We start from the raw sequence: 19,281 nt of genomic DNA, 5'->3' as shown, positions 1-19,281 counted from the left end.
TTTCTACGCTTAATAAAGTACCTTTCTGTCCAGTTGAATGGGAGCTGTGAGTCGAGCCTGTCTATGGGCTCTGATGAAGGCTGTTAGTACAAGCATGTACTTGTACCACGTCAGTAGAATGACTCTCTCCTCCCACCCCAGTCCTCAGACAGTCCCTTGCTGAGGGGAGTCGTTGATACGTCACAGATGACTGGTGGCTTGTCTGTCTGCTCGGCAGGTTTTCTTGATAAAAATTGACAACAATCAGCATTTCAAGATATATATTAAAGTCTTTATTCTATTAATAAATTGTTATTGGAATAAAAAAAATCCCCATTTTAGAAGTTCACAGCAACTTTACAATGGGTCACCCACATAAAGCAAGGCCTTCTACACATGAAACCTTGCATGCATATATAGTTATATTTCAGTTATAACTTAAAAGTAATGCAAATCTTTGGCGTTATGTTCACACCACTGAATACTAAAAAGAAATAAAATATACAAAATATATTAACCTCTCTTAGGTCGATACAACCCTTTTATGTAAACAAAGTACAAAAAGTGAAAAAGCATTTTAAAATAGCAAACAGTTTTCAAACACAGATCATTGACCAGCAACTGCACTGTGAGAGGAAAACATTTAAAACATTTAAAAAGCAGTTAAAAAAGGTGACAGACTGAAGAGTTTGTACAGAACCACACTAACTCCGCCCCACACATTCCAGTTTCCACATCACAGTCATACATACTTCTGCATTTAACACACAGAAAGGAACTCAAAGGGTTTCCTGTTCCTGATAATGCGGGTCTTTCAGAAGTCTCTCATGTATGAACACAGACACGCTTGATACTCGAGCAGAGAAGAAAACAGCACTTCATTGTAACTCTTGTTTAGCATCAACAAATAGAAAATGGAAAACACGAGCCAAATACGGCTGTCCTGTGTCCTCAGTACTGCAAAGAACCTCCTGGATCTTTAGACCCCCAGCAGAACCTGCTGCCGAGGCGTCGACATAGACGAGTGACAAGATGAGCGTTCAGAGAAGACAGACGGTTTAACGGGGGTCGGAGGTCAGCCTGAAGATAGGCTCTTCCTTCTGGCCGAGGCATGGTGCTGGGGAGGGGGGCGCGGCCGTCTGAGGGCCCAGAGCACCAGAACCAGGCCTCTTAAAAACGAGGCTCCTGTGAACCCCAGCCTCTCTCCCCTCCGCTGCTCTCTCGGACGGGTCTAGGAGAGCCCATGACCTCCGCACCCTAACCCTGAAAAGGGGGATTTCAGACCCCCCGGTTAAGCTGTGTGCAGGGCCCCCACAGCCCCCCAGAGAGCACCAACTGCATAGTTCCCTAAGGAGGGGGGGTGCAGGGGCAGGGAGGCATAGTCAGTCTACACAGAGGAACACAGAGGAATGGAGGAATGCGAGGGTAGGATGTGTAAACACATTCTACAACTGACTTCCCCAAGCCAAGCATTTAGCTTCACATAGCCTTGTAGGAAGCCTGACTGTCACATGGACTGAGGATGGATTGTATGCAGGAACTTGGGCTGTCTCGATGCCCAACACTGGCAGAGCCAGAACACAGACAAGTACTGCAGAGGTGAGAGGAGACAGGAACAAGACACACCTTCATCAGGGTCACTTCCTCTTACTCTTAAAAATAACGAAAATCCATGCAAAAATGTCACAGCACATTAACAGCAGCACTTATAAATATAAACACAGAGCTAAATAACAAAGAACATATATAAAATAACACCAAATCACATAGACAATGTGTGCCGGTACCTTACGTCTGACAACACCACAGACAACAGTTCTAGTGTTTTTTTAGATGAGGAGAATCAGGAGAGGAAAGCGCAGCTCTCCTCCCCTCCTCTCCCTCTCTTCCCTCCCTCTCCCCTCCTCTCTCCCCTCCTCTCTCCTCCAGACCCGTGCATGGGTCTCTCTCTGGAGACGTTGGAGGGGTACTGGGTCAGGAGACCTCCTGGCAGAGGGCTCCTGTCGTCCTGAAGGACTGACATCACCAGGGACATGGGTCCTGTTCAGCTTCATTGGCTGTGTTTCGGGGTTCTCCTTCTTAAATAAGGATTTCTACCACGTCTGCGTCGGAGGAGGTGAGATTCTTGTACGTGTTGAGGGCTGCTTTCACGTGCTCCGAAGCATCTGTGGTGAATAAAGGAGAACAAGTACTTAGTCCTGTTTCAAAGAAGTTTCAGTTTAACAGTCGTGACCTTAAGACAAGTTAAGTAGGCTGCTAGGTAGAGGCTGAAGAGATGATGGCCGGGTTTCCCAGATTCGTTAAGAAGCTCTTAACGCTAAGAGCTTCTTAAGAGCGTTCTAAGAACGCTCTAAAACGTTCTTAGAACGCTCCTAAGAAGCTGTTAGCGTTAAGAGCTTCTAAACAAATCTGGGGAAACCCGGCCAATGTCATGTTGAAATGTTTACTACGTGGGAAGGTACTGGCCACCTTGGGTCCCTCCACACGCACACACACACGTCTAGTTCTTTGGAATGGCTCCACAACCACTTGATGCCGTGACCCTGAGTGTGGTTACTGTTTAACCAGCTGAGATCAAAAGTACAGCCAGGCTGCACCATTGATCTACCGCCACATCAATGAGCAGGTTTGATCTCTGTCCTCATGTCTGATGACAGGGTATGATAACAGTCCAGAGAGGCAGAGGGGAGGGAGATGGGGGAACACACACCTGAATCTGGTGCCAAGGGAGGCTGAAGGTCATCCTCCATGGGGGGGGGCGTCACACTGGGTGCTGGAGTCCCGGCTGTGGGGCCTGAGGGGGGCAGGGGGACGGGGGGGCAGCGAGAACGTCTGGTCATCTGAGAGACTCTTCCCTATGAGCGCAGAAACAAAGAGGAAGACCAGATCACACACCCCACACACACACCCCATACACTCATCTGTGAGAAAGCTGCTTCCCACAACTATTCAGTAGCTATTCTGGAGCGGGGAGACGACACAAATTCCATGTTGGAAAAAGACATCTATTTGAGGCCCCCCTCCCCCCTCCTGGGCTCCTCTGCCTGGAGACCAGAGGAGCTCAGCTGTCTCAAGCAGGACGCTCTCTGAACCACACATTCCTCCAGCGTACCTTCCCCCCTGGTGCCGGTGCTGTCCCCGGAGCCTGGGATGGAGGGGGCAGAGAGGGCCTGTCTCAGACCCTGCTGTTCTCTCCTGGATCTCTGCTGCAGAACTCTGATCACAGCATCCTTCTCCAGGACCTCACCATGCAGAACCTGGATCCTACACACACACACACACACACACCGTTAGCACAGGCTGACTTCCAGGTGAGAGAGGGTGGACTACAGATGTCTCTCTCAGGATGTGAGTAAGGTGAGTGTGTACCTGTTCTCCAGCTCCTGGTGTCTGTGATTGGTCAGAGGCATGTCGTCGTTGAAGCTGTCGTTGGGGGAGTGGCGGGGGGAGTGCTTGATGATGGTTGTATCTCTGGACGGGGGAAGAAGGAGAGCACTTTATTCAGACAGTGTGCTTCGACCACAACCACGGAAAACGACCTAAGTTTAAGTGTTGTCTGGTGCCTCTAAGGTGACAAATCAGGGAACCAGCCAGGTTACCCGTCATGTGATCAGTCATGTGACCAGTCATGTGACCCACCTCTGCGCGGCGGCGGTGGCAGCAGCGTCCATGGCAAACTGCATGATGGTGCTCTGCTCCAGGTACTTCTGCTCCCACCTGGTGATGTCAGCCTCCAAAGCCAGGACCCGCTCTTCCCGCTCCCTGAGCTGCAGCCGGAGGGCCCAGGGGCTCTGCTGCACCTGCTGGGGGCCCTGAGCCTGGAGCTGGGGAAACTGAGCCTGGCGCTGGGGGCAGAGGGGACAGGGTGTGAGGGGGACAGGGTGTGAGGGGGACAGGGTGTGAGGGGGGCAGGGTGTGAGGGGGACAGGGTGTGAGGGGGACAGGGTGTGAGGGGGACAGGGTGTGAGGTGGACAGGGTGTGAGGGGGGGACAGGATGTGAGGGGGGGACAGGATGTGAGGGGGACAGGATGTGAGGTGGACAGGGTGTGAGGGGGACAGGATGTGAGGTGGACAGGGTGTGAGGGGGACAGGGTGTGAGGGGGACAGGATGTGAGGGGGACAGGATGTGAGGGGGACAGGATGTGAGGTGGACAGGGTGTGAGGGGGACAGGATGTGAGGGGGGGACAGGATGTGAGGTGGACAGGGTGTGAGGGGGACAGGGTGTGAGGGGGACAGGATGTGAGGGGGGGACAGGATGTGAGGTGGACAGGGTGTGAGGGGGACAGGGTGTGAGGGGGACAGGGTGTTGGGCTTCACCTGCTGGGCTCTCATGGTCTTCAGCTCGTGCTCCAGCCTGTTGCGCAGCCTGAGCTCCAGAGCCTCTCTCTTCTGGCAGGCCACCTGCAGTTGGGCGAGCGAGCCTTGCAGGCCCTCCACCTTCTCCACGTACGCTCTCTTCCTGCCCAGCTCCTCCTCCAGCTGCCGCACACGCGCACGCTCACTGCACAGCGCGGCCTCAAGGGCCTCACGCCTCCGCACCCACTCCTCCCCTGAGGAGCGCTGAGCTCGCAGCTCCCTCTCCCTCTGATGCGCCTCGTCTGGGGGGGGAGGAGGAAGGAGGGGAGGGGAGGGGAGAGGAGGGAGGAGAGGAGGGGAGAGAGGAGGGAGGAGGGGAGAGAGGAGGGAGGGAGGAGAGAGGAGGGAGGAAAGGAGGGAGGAGAGAAGAAAGTGGAAAGTTAAAAAGGGCCACTCTCAAACAAATCCTCCACCCAGCCTGTTCAGACACTGTCCCACGAGGGTCAAGCTGCTACCGCCAGCACACAGCACCCTGGAGCTCACCAGCAGAACTTCCTGTCTGGTGACCTCACAGGGGTCACCGCGGAGGTCACTCTAACACGGGTCGTGATCGAGTGCGACAAGAACGCAGACTCATTTTCAGACGTCAGTAAGTGTGTGGAAACAGCAGAGCTGGCGCTGGGTGGACCCACAGCACAGCAGAGCAGGAACGCATGCAAGGAACAACCCAGGAGTCCAGGCCACATTCCTGCAGCTGTGAGGCCAGACGGTGCCCCCCCCCTCCCACTCTAGTCACACAACACACCCCTTCAAGGTGGCTCCAAGCCCGGCCCAGCCCAGGGTCAGGGAGGGGGACGTGTGTTCTGTACACAAGTCAGAACCAGGACCTAAACTTCTCCCTGCCAACCTCCTCCATCTCTGATCTGAACAGGGAACTGGCAGCCAACAACACTGTTGTCTACTTAACTCTGGTGGTACAAGCCTGGTGGGAACATGGCTGTGGTGTTGTGATTAAACCAGAGAACACTTACTTTGTTCAAGGAGTTTGGCGAAGATGTGATGCTTGTGGTCTGCTGATTCAACTTCTTTAGCAACATGCTGTCTGGTAACCGTGTCCAGACGATCTGGATTCAATCAAAACAGAAATAAATCGATGAGGATTTTCTGTTTCCGACTTGCAACATCACATTTTTACCACTATTTACAATTCTACAGCGTTTCAAGTCAAAACTGTTGAATAAATATATATACACAACATATATAAAAGTTCTATAAACCAGAGTGTCCGAGAAGTTGTGAAAGCCAGCCTCACCCCTCAGGTCCCGGTTGAAGTCGTGCAGCCTCCTGATCTCGTCCTCCAGCTTGGTCCTCATGGTCTTCTCCAGGGCTTCCCTCTTGGCTGAGCTGTTCATCAGCATCTCGTACGCCTCAGAGATCCTCTGGCTCTCCTGCTCCAGCTGCAGGAACACAAGCAGGCCGTGAGGACGTGACTCAGCCTTCCTCACCCCCCAGGACGCCTCCAGCAGAGACTCCTCTGGGCCTGCGAAGGCCTGTGTCTGGCCTGCAGTGTGACGTCAGAGAGGCCTGGCTAGCCTGTTCAGTGCGTGAGCTCCCCCGAGCTCATGACTACCCTGGGAACCAGGGATCCACATTCCTGAGAGGCTGATTGGGCCCAGGTGTCTTCACACCTCCTGGCTGTCTGCCAGGGCTGAGAGCGGAACACACACTGCAGACATGTCCATCCCTACTTCCTCCAAATAACACCTACGCGCGTGTAGAGACACAAACTGTGTGTCTGAGAAGTTCCCCGTGTTACGAAGCTCTCTGTGGGGACTGGCTTGATCTGCATGTGAATGTTACTCAGTATGATGGGCTGGGCGGAAGCTGGAGTGAAACCCCTCCTCATCCCTCCCCACACCCTGCCTCACTCACCCCTCCCCAAACCCTGCCTCCCTCTTCCCCTCTCCCTGCCTCCCTCACCCCTCTCCCTGCCTCCCTCACCCCTCTCCCTGCCTCCCTCACCCCTCACCCTGCCTCCCTCTTCCCCTCTCCCTGCCTCCCTCACCCCTCTCCCTGCCTCCCTCACCCCTCTCCCTGCCTCCCTCTTCCCCTCTCCCTGCCTCCCTCACCCCTCTCCCTGCCTCCCTCTTCCCCTCTCCCTGCCTCCCTCTTCCCCTCTCCCTGCCTCCCTCACCCCTTTCCCTGCCTCCCTCACCCTGCCTCCCTCACCCCTCTCCCTGCCTCCCTCACCCCTCTCCCTCACCCCTCTCCCTGCCTCCCTCACCCCTCTCCCTGCCTCCCTCACCCTGCCTCCCTCACCCCTCTCCCTGCCTCCCTCACCCCTCTCCCTGCCTCCCTCACCCCTCTCTCTGCCTCCCTCACCCCTCCCCACACCCTGCCTCACCTTCTGCAGCCTCGCAGCCTTCTCCCCGCAGCCCTCCAGCTCCCTCTTCAGCCTCTCGTTCTCTCTCAGCAGCACCTCCATCTGGACAGAGCTGTTGCTAGGCATTCTGGGAGTTGTAGTGAACTGCTCTGGGCTTGCAGCGCTCACGGTGGGGTAGATGCTGTTCCGGACCACCTGGGCCTCGACAGGTACAAACCTGGAGGAGAGGAGAGAGACAGAGGAGGAGAGAGGAGAAAGACAGAGGGAGAGGAGGAGAGAGCGAGACAGAGGGAGAGGAGGAGAGAGTGAGACAGAGGGAGAGGAGGAGAGAGTGAGACAGAGGGAGAGGAGGAGAGAGAGACAAGGAGAGTCATTCATCATGCATGAGCATTTCATGAGACAGATTTACAAAACTATAAACCAACATGTTTATACTGTAAAGAACGACAAAGGTCAACGAGGTACATTCCCCTCGTGAGCATCAGCCGCGACCTCTGACCCCTGTCGCCCTGGCAACCCTGCGTGTGGTTACCTGTGGTGTTGGGAGTGGAAGGGGGGCGGAGGCTCGCTGTAGTAGTGTCCGTGTGGGTGCTCCTGGGAGTGACTGACCATGTACCCCGGGGCCCTGACTAGGAAGGGGTAGTCTGGAGGGGGGCCTCTCTGGTCCGGGTGCTGCAGGGGCCCGGGGCCCTGGAGGGCATGGGGGCCAGGGTGGAGGCTGGACAGCTGGGGGTAACTGTGTGAGGCGCTGAGGGCCAGGGGATGGGAAGAGCTGGTCCTCTCCAGAGACAGCAGCAGCAGGCGCTCACTGAGGGAGCGGGCATGCTCTCTCCTCACGTCCCACTGGCCCTCACTCTGGGGTGCCCCGCTGTGGGGTGCCCCGCTCTGGGGGCCCACGCCCCTCTGGGAGGCCAGGTACTGGGAGTGGGCCTTGGCCTCCTCGTAGGAGGGCAGCTCCTCCCCGTGGAGCTGGTAGAGGTGGCAGTCTGAGCTCTCTAAGTGCTTGTAGTCCCCCTGGTGTTCCTGCCCCTGGTGTTCCTGCCCCTGGTGTTCCTGCCCCTGGTGTTCCTGCCCCTGGTGTTCCTGCCCCTGGGGGTCCTGCCGGGTGCACATGTGGGGGACCTGGAGATCCTCCTGCGTCAGGCTCTCGAGGGAGGACCTGGGGGTCCCGGCCCCCCCGCCCCCGCTGCCCCCCCGCAGGGCCTGCTGCTGGATGGCCAGGAGGGTGGGGGTGTGGTTGGGGTTTCCGTAGCGAAGCTGCTCCTGGATGAGCCGGTGGAGCACTGTGCTGGACGAGTCCTCGGCGGTCCGCATCTCTGGGGACTCTGGGAGAGGAAGGCTGGGGCGCAGGTGGTGACTGGGTGAGGTACAGGGCTCTGGAGAGGAATGAACAGGTGGAACGGTTAGAATCATAATAACATAACAACATCAGACTGTTGCAGAATCTTGTGTTACTAACTCAGTGAACTTGTTTTTAAAATTTAGTTAGGAACCTGCTGCTCCGTGGGAATTCTGTTAACTATATCGAGAATTTGTGGGAAGATATTTATATGGAGAGAAAAGATTTAAATACCAGGGGTGTGCTTTCCATTGCTGCTATTAGAGCACACTCCCTTAGCAACAGCGCAATGGCTTGTAAATTCCTCTCACAGCGCCTCTATAACTCTCTCCCAGACAAATATATACAATACATATAAAATAATCATCAGCTCTACTGCCTCCAACAAAACATTACTGGTCATTTAATACATATTTTCAATGTGATTCCAAGTGCTCCATAAAAATGTTTTAAGTAAAAAGGCATTCCAGTCATCCGATATCAATCGCATCTGTAGTTTCCTATAGGGTTATTTCCATTGGTTAATAGTGGTATAAAGACCGTTGGTCATCATCGCCGAGGTATTTCATAAGAAAAATATAGCTATATTAAACTCTAAGCAATAGAAATACTTCAGCCGAGTCAAATTTAAGCGTTTCTTAATAAAGTTGATACGAAAAAATGAATATTAGTATTGGTAAATAATAACAAATAATTAGAGCTGGCCATATCATTTTCAAATAAAACTTTTTTTTTTCTTCTTCCAAACGTCTTAAACGCTGATTAACAACCATGGTCCAACGACCATGTGTAAACCAAGCACAAACACACAGACTATGTACCCTCTTCTAAAAACACTCACCGATTATAATTTCATCACTGTACAAAACTCAGGTCGTATTTAGTTGATGTTGACCGACTAGACCGAGGTAATCCGTAAAGTTTTAATCGGTAAAGTGTATCAGCTGTCCTCTTTCCTTCCTCTTTACGCGCTGTGTACTTGTGCGCTCGTGAAGCTCTTTCAGCAGACTGAGGAGCGCGAGCGAGCCCCGCTCTAATAAATAACTGAGGACCGATTGTTCGCGAGCGGCTGGAATGTGAGGAATGCTCGAGCTGCGAGTCCCCGGGGATGAAGAGCAGCACCGTAAGCGCCCAGAGAAGGGGGCAGGGCGCGAGAGACGAGGTCGGAACTGCACCACTACTGTGCCAAACCAGCAGGTTGTCTCTTATTGTCTGAGGAATATCTTATTGTCATTGTTAAGAGTTAGATTATTCTGTAGTGCCACGTACTAGGTTTTGGAGAGGAAAACAAACAGCTATGTAGAATATTAGTGATGGATTTGGCGGTGGATTTTCTTCAATCCTAACGTTAGAGAACTTTATAAAAAAGCATCTTAAACATTCATGCTGTTTGTAGCGTTTCTCAGCCTGATTCAAACACTTGACATGGGAAATCATCCAAAGAATCACCCAGTCAGACACTGACTGAGGTCTGCCACAGGCCGTCCAGAACAGACACGTCTCGTCACATTAAAGCATTGCTCACCATTAGGTTCTCCAAGGGTTCCTTTGTTTGCAGGAGCCTGGTAAATATTTAAGCTGTAGCCCGTGCCAGTTAATTGTAGAGTGTGTGCGTGTGAGTGTGTGTGTGTGTGTGTGTGCGTGTGTGAGCGTGTGAGTGTGTGTGTGTGCGTGAGCATGTGTGTGTGTGTGTGTGCGTGTGTGGAGGCAGAGGGCGGTGCGAGGCACACTGCCTGCCAGCTGTCCTTCGGCTGTAGTCCTCCTCCCCTCCTTAATCACGGCTGTGAGAGAGCTGTATTGTTCTCCACACAGCAGACACGCCAGGCCAGCCCTGCCATCTGCTCCTCGCCTCCACCACTATCATCCACCTCCTCCTCCACCTTTATCAGCCACCTCCTCCTCCACCACTATCATCCACCTCCTCCTCCACCACTATCAGCCACCTCCTCGCCTCCACCTCTATCATCCACCTCCTCCTCCACCTTTATCAGCCACCTCCTCCTCCACCTATATCATCCACCTTTAACATCCACCTCCTCCTCGCCTCCACCTCCTCCTCCACCACTATCATCCACCTCCTCCTCCACCACTATCAACCACCTCCTCCTCCTCGCCTCCACCTCTATCATCCACCTCCTCCTCGCCTCCACCTCTATCATCCACCTCCTCCTCGCCTCCACCCCCTCTTCCACCACTATCATCCACCTCCTCCTCGCCTCCACCTCTATCATCCACCTCCTCCTCACCTCCACCTCTATCATCCACCTCCTCCTCGCCTCCACCTCTATCATCCACCTCCTCCTCGCCTCCACCTTTATCATCCACCTCCTCCTCGCCTCCACCTTTATCATCCACCTCCTCCTCGCCTCCACCTCTATCATCCACATCCTCCTCGCCTCCACCTCTATCATCCACCTCTATCATCCACCTCCTCCTCGCCTCCACCTCTATCATCCACCTCCTCCTCGCCTCCACCTCTATCATCCACCTCCTCCTCCACCACTATCATCCACCTCCTCCTCCACCACTATCATCCACCTCCTCCTCCACCACCATCATCCACCTCCTCCTCCACCTCTATCATCCACCACCTCCTCTCCTCCAACTCCTTCCTCCTCCACCTCCTCTCCTCGGGCCTCTAGTTTGTAAAGGGTCACTCAAAATCAGGTTGTGTGTGCACCAGCTGTCAGTGAGGATTAGCATGTCTCCAAAACACAAAACTGATGTGCAGTAGACCTTGTTGCCAAGGACAACCATACCTCAGATGTCCTCCTGCTTATTTGCATGGCAGTTGAGGTCTAACCGTCACCCAACCCTTTTTTGTTCCTGCTGCGGCAACTGCCACTGATTGTGAGGTATATTGGAAATACCACAACCAGATAAGCAGAGCAGCACTGATACAGCACTAGTATTGAGCATTTTGTGGGCTTTTTTTCCACAGTGATGGTGGCATAAGATGTACCTCAGGACTGAGGGCCAGGACTGAGGGCCTGGACCGAGGGCCAGGACTGAGGGCCACGACTGAGGGCCACGACTGAGGGCCAGGACTGAGGGCCACGACTGAGGGCCACGACTGAGGGCCAGGACTGAGGGCCACGACTGAGGGCCAGGACTGAGGGCCAGGACTGAGGGCCAGGACTGAGGGCCACGACTGAGGGCCAGGACTGAGGGCCACGACTGAGGGCCACGACTGAGGGCCACGACTGAGGGCCAGGACTGAGGGCCAGGACTGAGGGCCACGACTGAGGGCCAGGACTGAGGGCCACGACTGAGGGCCAGGACTGAGGGCCAGGTGGGGACTGGGAGCTGGGCCCGACCCTCCAGCCAGCACGCCTTCTGTTTCCCTGCTAAGGAGGAAATGGCCGCATTCCTGGCATTACCATGGCCATGGGGGGTGATTGAGCATGGGGTCTGCTGGGAGAGGGGTGGGGGTGTGGGGCAGGGTGGAACAGGGGGGTGGGGGTGAGGGGCAGGGTGGAACAGGGGGGTGGGGGTGAGGGGCAGGGTGGAACAGGGGGGCAGGGTAGAACAGGGGGGCGGGGTGAGGGGCAGGGTGGAGGGGCAGGGTGGAACAGGGGGGCGGGGTGAGGGGCAGGGTGGAACAGGGGGGCGGGGTGAGGGGCAGGGTGGAGGGGCAGGGTGGAGGGGGATTGAAGAGGGTGGAGGGCGGCGTGAGGGTGGTGAGGAGGGGTGAGGGGCAGGGGTGAGGAGGGGTGAGGGGCAGGGGTGAGGAGGGGTGAGGGGCAGGGGTGAGGAGGGCTGAGGGGTGGGGTGGGTGAGGTAGTCTGCAATCACCACCAACATTTTCTCTGTAATGGGCCGTCTGACTGATGAACAATGCATGCTCGCTCTAATCCACACACACACACAACCCCCTCTCTACGCACACACACACACACACAACCCCCTCTCTAAGCACACAATAGCTGTAATGTGTGCATGTTTAAACAGATACAGCGTCTGATCAAGAGCTTGTGTAAGAGCTCTTCTGTAGGTACTCTGTGTTCAGATGATGTGTAGTGAAACATCCCCATCCAGGATGGGGCTCTTGCTTCACTGCGCTGTGTGATATAGTAGTGGACGGATGGTTACTGTTGCAGCATGCCTGGTAGCTGAGATGTGGTTACTTCACTGTTTCTGGTAAATACAGACCGTTCCTCAACTCTGACCGCAGAAAACCTGTTAGAACTCCTCACTTGTGATCCATATTCTCCCGCTGAACTTTCCGTGTGCTCTATTTGTCTGTTGCTTTGGATAAATGTGTGTAAATGAATAAAATGTGAAAATGTAAATGATCCAACATGCTGGTTTAGGGTTTCTAGTTCCTCACTCTGGTGTCTCTAAAGAACCTGAGGGCTCATACCTTCATACCTCAGAAGCACTTTTCCCTCGAATACAAACCTACTCAATCAAATCCAAAAGCACAGAATGAGCCATCATTCCATGGCCTTCAGATCAGAGTCTGACAGCGTTGTGTTCTTGTGATGTCAGAAAGGCCTGCCTGTTTGTCAAGCACCCTGCAGAAGCTCAGAACAAACACCGCCGTGCTCTGACAACGGCGTCAAACCCTTAAGAGCTGAACAACATTTACACAAGTCATCACAACCGACCACAAGTCAACTCAGACACTTTTCAGCTCAAGGAATGTGACACTCAGTTATAAAGTGCAAATAACGAGAGCAAACAGTTTTTCTTTCCAGCAGGGCTGCTCTGCAGGCTTGAGTGTTTACAAACAGGGCAGGGATACACATGTACGCTGTAGGCCGTTCACCTCACAGCTCCTCCAACTAACCGTTCAACGCCTCCCCCCTCCCCCCCCCCCCCTCCCCCTCCGGCTTCCTCTACTGTTTCACCATAATCCAGGAGCTGGATTTGCATAACGCCACACTGTCCAGCTCTGTCAATCACCCCGAGGCTAGGTGTGCGCTGGGCTGACCAGAGGTCAGAGGTCAGCTGTGGTCATGATAGCCATCTCTCTGTGGAGGCTTCCGACCAGCCCCTGGGCTAACCTGCCCAGCCAGGCCCTGGTCAGAGGCTGGACGAAGGGCCAGGATGCTGGGTGAAGCCCGGGCCCACAGATGTCCCTCGCCGGGCAGCTGCAGCCTCTAGGGTTACCACTGAACACACAGCTTTGTCTGAGCATGTCCTCACGCCATCTGTCACCTCTCCAACCTGCTCCTCCCTCCTCCTGCTCCCCTCTAGAACCTCTCTCCTCCTCTCCAACCTGCTCCTCCCTCCTCCTGCTCTCTCTCCTCCTCTCCAACCTGCTCCTCCCTCCTCCTGCTCCTCTGCCTTTCACACTGACACACCCAGCAAACAATGTTTCTTTGACAGAAAAGGATTGTAAAAGTAAAAACTTTCCTTGACGTCAGTGTTGGAAAATGGAATCTAACGAGGTACCAAGCCCAATTTCAGATAAATAAACAACTTTCATTCGGCCTTTTGACTCCTAAATGTGACCGTGTTCATGAAGAAACCGTGGTGTTGACAGGTCTTATTTTCTGAGGGTAAAAATAAGTCACGTTGTTCTAGCCCTGGAGAGACCACCACAGCCTGAAGCAGCTAAAAATAGTCTCTGTTCAGCCAGGTGTTCGGTGGCTCAGAGGGCCCAACAAGCGCCCCTCAGCAGCTCTCTAACACCCTGTCTGACAGAAGCCTTCACAGGCAGGCTGCAGCCCTCTGTCCTGGGCTGGAGACACCAGGAGGGGCAGCCTGGAGGGGCAGCCAGGAGGGTCAGCCAGGAGGGGCAGCCAGGAGGGGCAGCCAGGAGGGGCAGCCAGGGGGGGCAGCCAGGAGGGGCAGCCAGGAGGGGCAGCCAGGAGGGGCAGCCAGGAGGGGCAGCCTGGAAGACACTGGAGCCTTCTGAAGCCCTGCGTCTGGACACTGGAGCCTTCTGAAGCCCTGCGTCTGGACACTGGAGCCTTCTGAAGCCCTGCGTCTGGACACTGGAGCCTTCTGAAGCCCTGCGTCTGGACACTGGAGCCTTCTGAAGCCCTGCGTCTGGCACTGGAGCCTTCTGAAGCCCTGCGTCTGGACACTGGAGCCTTCTGAAGCCCTGCGTCTGGACACTGGAGCCTTCTGAAGCCCTGCGTCTGGACACTGGAGCCTTCTGAAGCCCTGCGTCTGGACACTGGAGCCTTCTGAAGCCCTGCGTCTGGACACTGGAGCCTTCTGAAGCCCTGCGTCTGGACACTGGAGCCTCCTGAAGCCCTGCGTCTGGACACTGGAGCCTTCTGAAGCCCTGCGTCTGGCACTGGAGCCTTCTGAAGCCCTGCGTCTGGACACTGGAGCCTTCTGAAGCCCTGCGTCTGGACACTGGAGCCTTCTGAAGCCCTGCGTCTGGCACTGGAGCCTTCTGAAGCCCTGCGTCTGGCACTTTACTGGAAGGGGGTGTTGTGTGTGTGTGTGATCATCTCAAATACAATCAAAAGCTTGTCAGACAGCAATAGAGACTAACAACTTTTCGTTATTTCTGATCCTTAGTCAGGTGGACAACTCCAGCTAGAGGAGGAGAGTCTGTGCAGCTGAAGGGAAGCTTCCTGTTCTCCGCTCTTATCAGGCCCAGCAGAGAGCCATCTGTGGGGGACAGCGCTGCTGTGCCGGGGCTAGTCCTCTCACTGGCAGCTGGGGCTAGGACATTCCTGTACGGCAGCCTTGCACAAAACTATTCAAAGGTACCGAGCACAATTTCACAATTACGGAAAAATAAACAAAGATTGTTTGGCCCAAAACATAATTCCTGAGTGATTGCGGTTATTTAGTTAAGCATTTTTGTTTGTTTAACCTAACCCTTATCTCAAACAATGTTGTGGAAACACAAATGTCCCAAACAAGTTTTGCGATGTTGTTTTCCAAGAATTCTAAACAACTGTGAGGATCTTGGTGCAGAAATGCGAAACCTTCCTGAACCTCAGAGCTGGTTAAGGCTTGTTGATCCAGGAACACGGACGTCGACAACAACATAGGGGAACACAGGGGAACACAGGGGAACACAGGGGGGAACACAGGGGGGAACACAGGGGGGAACACAGGGGGGAACACAGGGGAACACAGGGGAACACAGAGGAACACAGAGGAACACAGGGGGGAACACAGGGGAACAGGGGAACACAGGGGAATACAGGGGAACAGGGGAACACAGGGGAATACAGGGGAACAGGGGAACACAGGGGAACACAGGGGAACAGGGGAACACAGGGGAACACAGGGGAACACAGGGGAACACAGGGGAACACAGAGGAACACAGGGGGGAACACAGGGGAACACAGGGGAACACAGGGGAACACAGGGGGGAACACAGGGGAACACAGGGGGGAACACAGGGGGGAACACAGGGGAACACAGGGGGGAACACAGGGGGGAACACAGGGGAACACAGGGGGGAACACAGGGGGGAACACAGGGGAACACAGGGGGGAACACAGGGGAACACAGGGGGGAACACAGGGGAACACAGGGGAACACAGGGGGGAACACAGGGGAACACAGGGGAACACAGGGGGGAACACAGGGGAACACAGGGGAACACAGAGGAACACAGGGGAACACAGGGGGGAACACAGGGGAACACAGGGGAACACAGGGGAACACAGGGGGGAACACAGGGGAACACAGGGGGGAACACAGGGGGGAACACAGGGGAACACAGGGGAACACAGGGGAACACAGGGGGGAACACAGGGGAACACAGGGGAACACAGAGGAACACAGGGGAACACAGGGGAACACAGGGGAACACAGGGGAACAGGGGAACAGGGGAACACAGGGGAACACAGGGGAACACAGGGGAACACAGAGGAACACAGGGGAACACAGGGGGGAACACAGGGGAACACAGGGGAACACAGGGGGGAACACAGGGGAACACAGGGGGGAACACAGGGGAACACAGGGGAACACAGGGGGGAACACAGGGGAACACAGGGGGAAACACAGGGGAACACAGGGGAACACAGGGGAACACAGGAGGGAACACAGGGGAACACGGGGGAACACGGGGGAACACGGGGGAACACAGGGGAACACAGGGGAACACAGGGGAACAGGGGAACACAGGGGAACACAGGGGAACACAGGGGGGAACACAGGGGAACACAGAGGAACACAGGGGAACACAGGGGGGAACACAGGGGAACACAGAGGAACACAGGGGAACACAGGGGAACACAGGGGGGAACACAGGGGAACACAGGGGGGAACACAGGGGAACACAGGGGAACACAGGGGAAGAGGGGAACACAGGGGAACAGGGGAACACAGGGGAACACAGGGGAACACAGGCCACAAGCCACCATCTCCAGCCCTCTAAAACTCCCTGTGTGGATCTGGGTTCAAGGGCTTAAAGATAGTATATACATGATGTATTGTTCCTCTGTAATCGGTGGGTAATGATATTCTTCTAAACCGGCTGGACTGTGGACTGAGTGAGCAGAATCAGACAGGCTGCTCTGGAGGTTGTGTTTGGGGTAAACAAACTATCTCCAGCTCCCAGCTCCTCAGGTTCACCTGTGAGGACCGGGCCATATGGGCTGTCTGTAGACACACAACAAACACCCCCAACATGTACCAGCCCACAGTCCCACACCCCTAACAAACCCTGAACAACCCACATCCCAGCATGCACTGCACACTGACAAGAACACAGACCAAGGCGTGCACACACACACACACACACATCAACTTAGCACGTGCACGCACACACTCAGACACACGGGCCGTGTCAGTCTGATAAACGGGTTAGGGAGCGTGTAATTGTAATCCTTGACTGCTGGAGATGTGCTCAGTGTATCCCACCACCTGCTCCCCAGCAGAGAAAGGAGAACTGTTCTATCACTTTCACCATTCCACAAGCCATTATCACGACAGCAGGTGTGTGTGTGTGTGTGGGGAGGGGGGAGTTTTAGTGATGCATCAGCTGTAGTCACTTCAGAGAACAAATGGTTTTAAGACAGAGGAGGACTTGAAACAGTCTGACTGTGCAGCTGTACTGAGAGAGCAGTCTGAACCTTAGTCAGTCCATGTACACACAGTGACTACAGACAATAACAGCCATGAACAAAGAGGCTCAAGTTACATCCATGTGCAGCGTGCACACACACACACACACACACACACACACACTCCCCTCACACAGAGACACTCACCACCCCCAGCGGTCCTGAGCCATGGAGCCAGATGGCAGGGCGAGGCCTCACTTCCAGGCCCAGATAAAGACATCTCCCTGGGCCTGGCCGGCCCCCGCGCCCTGCTCCCTTCAGATGACATGGATGCTGCCTCCCTGCCTGCAGCCTGCCGACCACACCAGCCCAGCCGGGGGGGGGGGGGGGGGGGGGGGGGGGAGGGGGGTCAGGAACAGGGAAGTAAGGGTCAAATGGGGGGGTGAGGGAGGGGGGAGGCTATGAGAGAGGGAGGGTTATACTGTGGGGGGAGAAGATCACATGAGGTAAAGGGAACATGGTCTGGTTTCATCTCTTATTACCTATGACTATTTCAGAATATGGTAACTATAGCATGTAGTATATACTAGAATAGTGTATAATCTGAAAACATACATAACTAATTATTCATTTGTTTGATCAGAACCCAAAACACATATTATCCCCTCATTCAAAAACCATGTATCGGTTATGTTAGAAAAAATGTAACTGTGTGTATCTGTCTCTCAGTGTGTGTGTGTGTGTGTGTGTGTGTGTGTGTGTGTGTGTGTCTGTCTCTCAGTGTGTGTGTGTGTGTGTGTGTGTGTCTCTGTGTGTGTGCGTGTCTCTGTGTGTGTGTGTGTGTGTCTGTCTCTCAGTGTGTGTGTGTGTGTGTGTGTGTGTGTGTGTGTGTGGAGTGCTCTGTGTGTGTGTGTGTGTGTGTCTGTCTCTCAGTGTGTGTGTGTGTGTGTGTGTGTGTGGAGTGCTCTGCTGGCACTAACAGGTCCGGGGATATTCCTGGAACAACTGTGGGCTGTGTTCTGTTGGGCCCCTGGTCGCTCTACAACAACACAGGGGGCCACACTGGAACAACAGACCGCTGGCTGGCTGGTCTCAGGGTGCTTTCTAGCAAGGCAGCCATGTTGAAATCATTTCTGAAACATGGGAACTGTTTCTCATGAACGACAGCTCATTCACATAGTGAAAAAAACAAGTGATTTTGTACATCTTCTGTGACGAGCAAGTGACCTAACCCTAACCCTACTAACTCTTACCCTAGTAACCCTAACTCCAGACACCCTAACCCAAGTAACCCTAACTCCAGACACCCTAACCCTAGTAACCCTAACCTGACACAATGCTAACCCCGCCTAACCCTAGTCCAGCAGTCTGTCATATCCAGGGCTGACACAGCCCCTCCCCCTCCACCCTGACTGTCTGACAGTGTGTTTCTGGCAATTTGCTCCTATTGTCCAGGACTTCCTGTTCCTATTGTCCAGGACTTCCTGTTCCTATTGTCCAGGACTTCCTGTTCCTATTGTCCAGGACTTCCTGTTCCTATTGTCCAGGACTTCCTGTTAGTAGGTGCCTGAGGGGCTGGCTCAGCCAACTGCAAAGGAATGCGGACAGGCCTCTAAATGAGGGATATGTCTTTGGGTTTCTCAGGGCCCATTCCTGTCATTTCCACCCTGGTGTGTCTGGAGAGTTTGTCCGTCCAGACACACATGAAGACCAAAGAGCAGAAAAAACTCAACTTCTGGTTGGTGGAAGTGAGTCACAGTGAATGATTCTCTCGGAGAAGAGAGGAGAGAAGGGAAGAGGAGAAGAGGAAGGTGTTCCCTCCAGCCTCCTACTTCTAGAAATGACCCCAGACCCAGATTTAGGTCATTTTGCCCAAACCGGAACATCTTCATTCCTTTCCCCCGAACATCTCTCTCCCTGAAACAAGCGAATATCCTCGAGTCAGCTATACAGGCTGCAGCTGGACAGTGGCAGTGAGTCAACAAGGCCAAATGTGATCTAAATCATGAGTAAGTAAAACAAACAGTATTATCTATGGGGCACGGTATGTTAGTTATGTTCCCCTACAGCCTGACCCAGATAATAAGGGCTGGACATGCAGACAGACAGACAGACAGACAGACAGACAGACATGCAGACAGACCGGCAGGCAGGCAGACACGGTTAAGACTTGTGCTGTTGGTCTCATAAAAGCTCAAGGAGGACTCTGAGAATTCTTTTCTGACGATTCGGCTCAGAGGGAGAATGCTCTCTCTCCCACAGCTCTAAAACAGCTTTCTGTGTTTCCCCACTCAGATCTGCTCAACACACGCACACGCACACGCACACACACACACACACGCTG

General features: G+C 54.2%; 1 protein-coding gene across 2 annotated transcripts; it reads right to left on the bottom strand.

Moving 5' to 3' along the window:
- Positions 1–249: 249 nt before the first annotated feature.
- Positions 250–17,257, bottom strand: amotl2a (angiomotin like 2a). 2 transcript variants are annotated; one of them, XM_047036984.1, is made up of 11 exons: positions 17,145–17,257; positions 7,193–8,036; positions 6,682–6,877; positions 5,590–5,734; positions 5,309–5,401; positions 4,299–4,579; positions 3,619–3,824; positions 3,349–3,450; positions 3,092–3,243; positions 2,690–2,834; positions 250–2,144 (listed from the first exon to the last, which is right to left on the bottom strand). In XM_047036984.1, the coding sequence occupies exons 1-10, from the start codon at positions 17,215–17,217 to the stop codon at positions 2,719–2,721; spliced, it is 2,208 nt and encodes a 735-aa protein (XP_046892940.1). In that variant the 5' UTR covers positions 17,218–17,257; the 3' UTR covers positions 250–2,144; positions 2,690–2,718. The 2 variants fall into 2 exon arrangements, with proteins under 2 accessions (XP_046892940.1, XP_046892941.1); XM_047036985.1 differs by lacking the exon at positions 17,145–17,257 and adding an exon at positions 8,841–9,176.
- Between the last annotated feature and the right edge of the window lie 2,024 nt (positions 17,258–19,281).

The sequence above is a fragment of the Hypomesus transpacificus genome, chromosome 16 (genome assembly GCF_021917145.1).
Source record: "Hypomesus transpacificus isolate Combined female chromosome 16, fHypTra1, whole genome shotgun sequence".
Lineage (NCBI taxonomy): Eukaryota > Metazoa > Chordata > Actinopteri > Osmeriformes > Osmeridae > Hypomesus > Hypomesus transpacificus.
The sequence above is the reverse complement of the archived record's forward strand: the minus strand, read 5'-3'. Positions and strand labels throughout refer to the sequence as shown.

What these genes read in the sequence shown, in the direction of transcription:
- amotl2a (XM_047036984.1), bottom strand. Translation starts at nt 17,217, where the DNA reads ATGTCTTTATCTGGGCCTGGAAGTGAGGCCTCGCCCTGCCATCTGGCT. An exon ending in CGCCAAACTCCTTGAACAAA is followed by an intron (nt 4,580 to 5,308) that starts GTAAGTGTTCTC and finishes CTCCCCCCCCAG; the next exon opens with ACGAGGCGCATCAGAGGGAG. An exon ending in AGACCATGAGAGCCCAGCAG is followed by an intron (nt 3,825 to 4,298) that starts GTGAAGCCCAAC and finishes CTCTGCCCCCAG; the next exon opens with CGCCAGGCTCAGTTTCCCCA.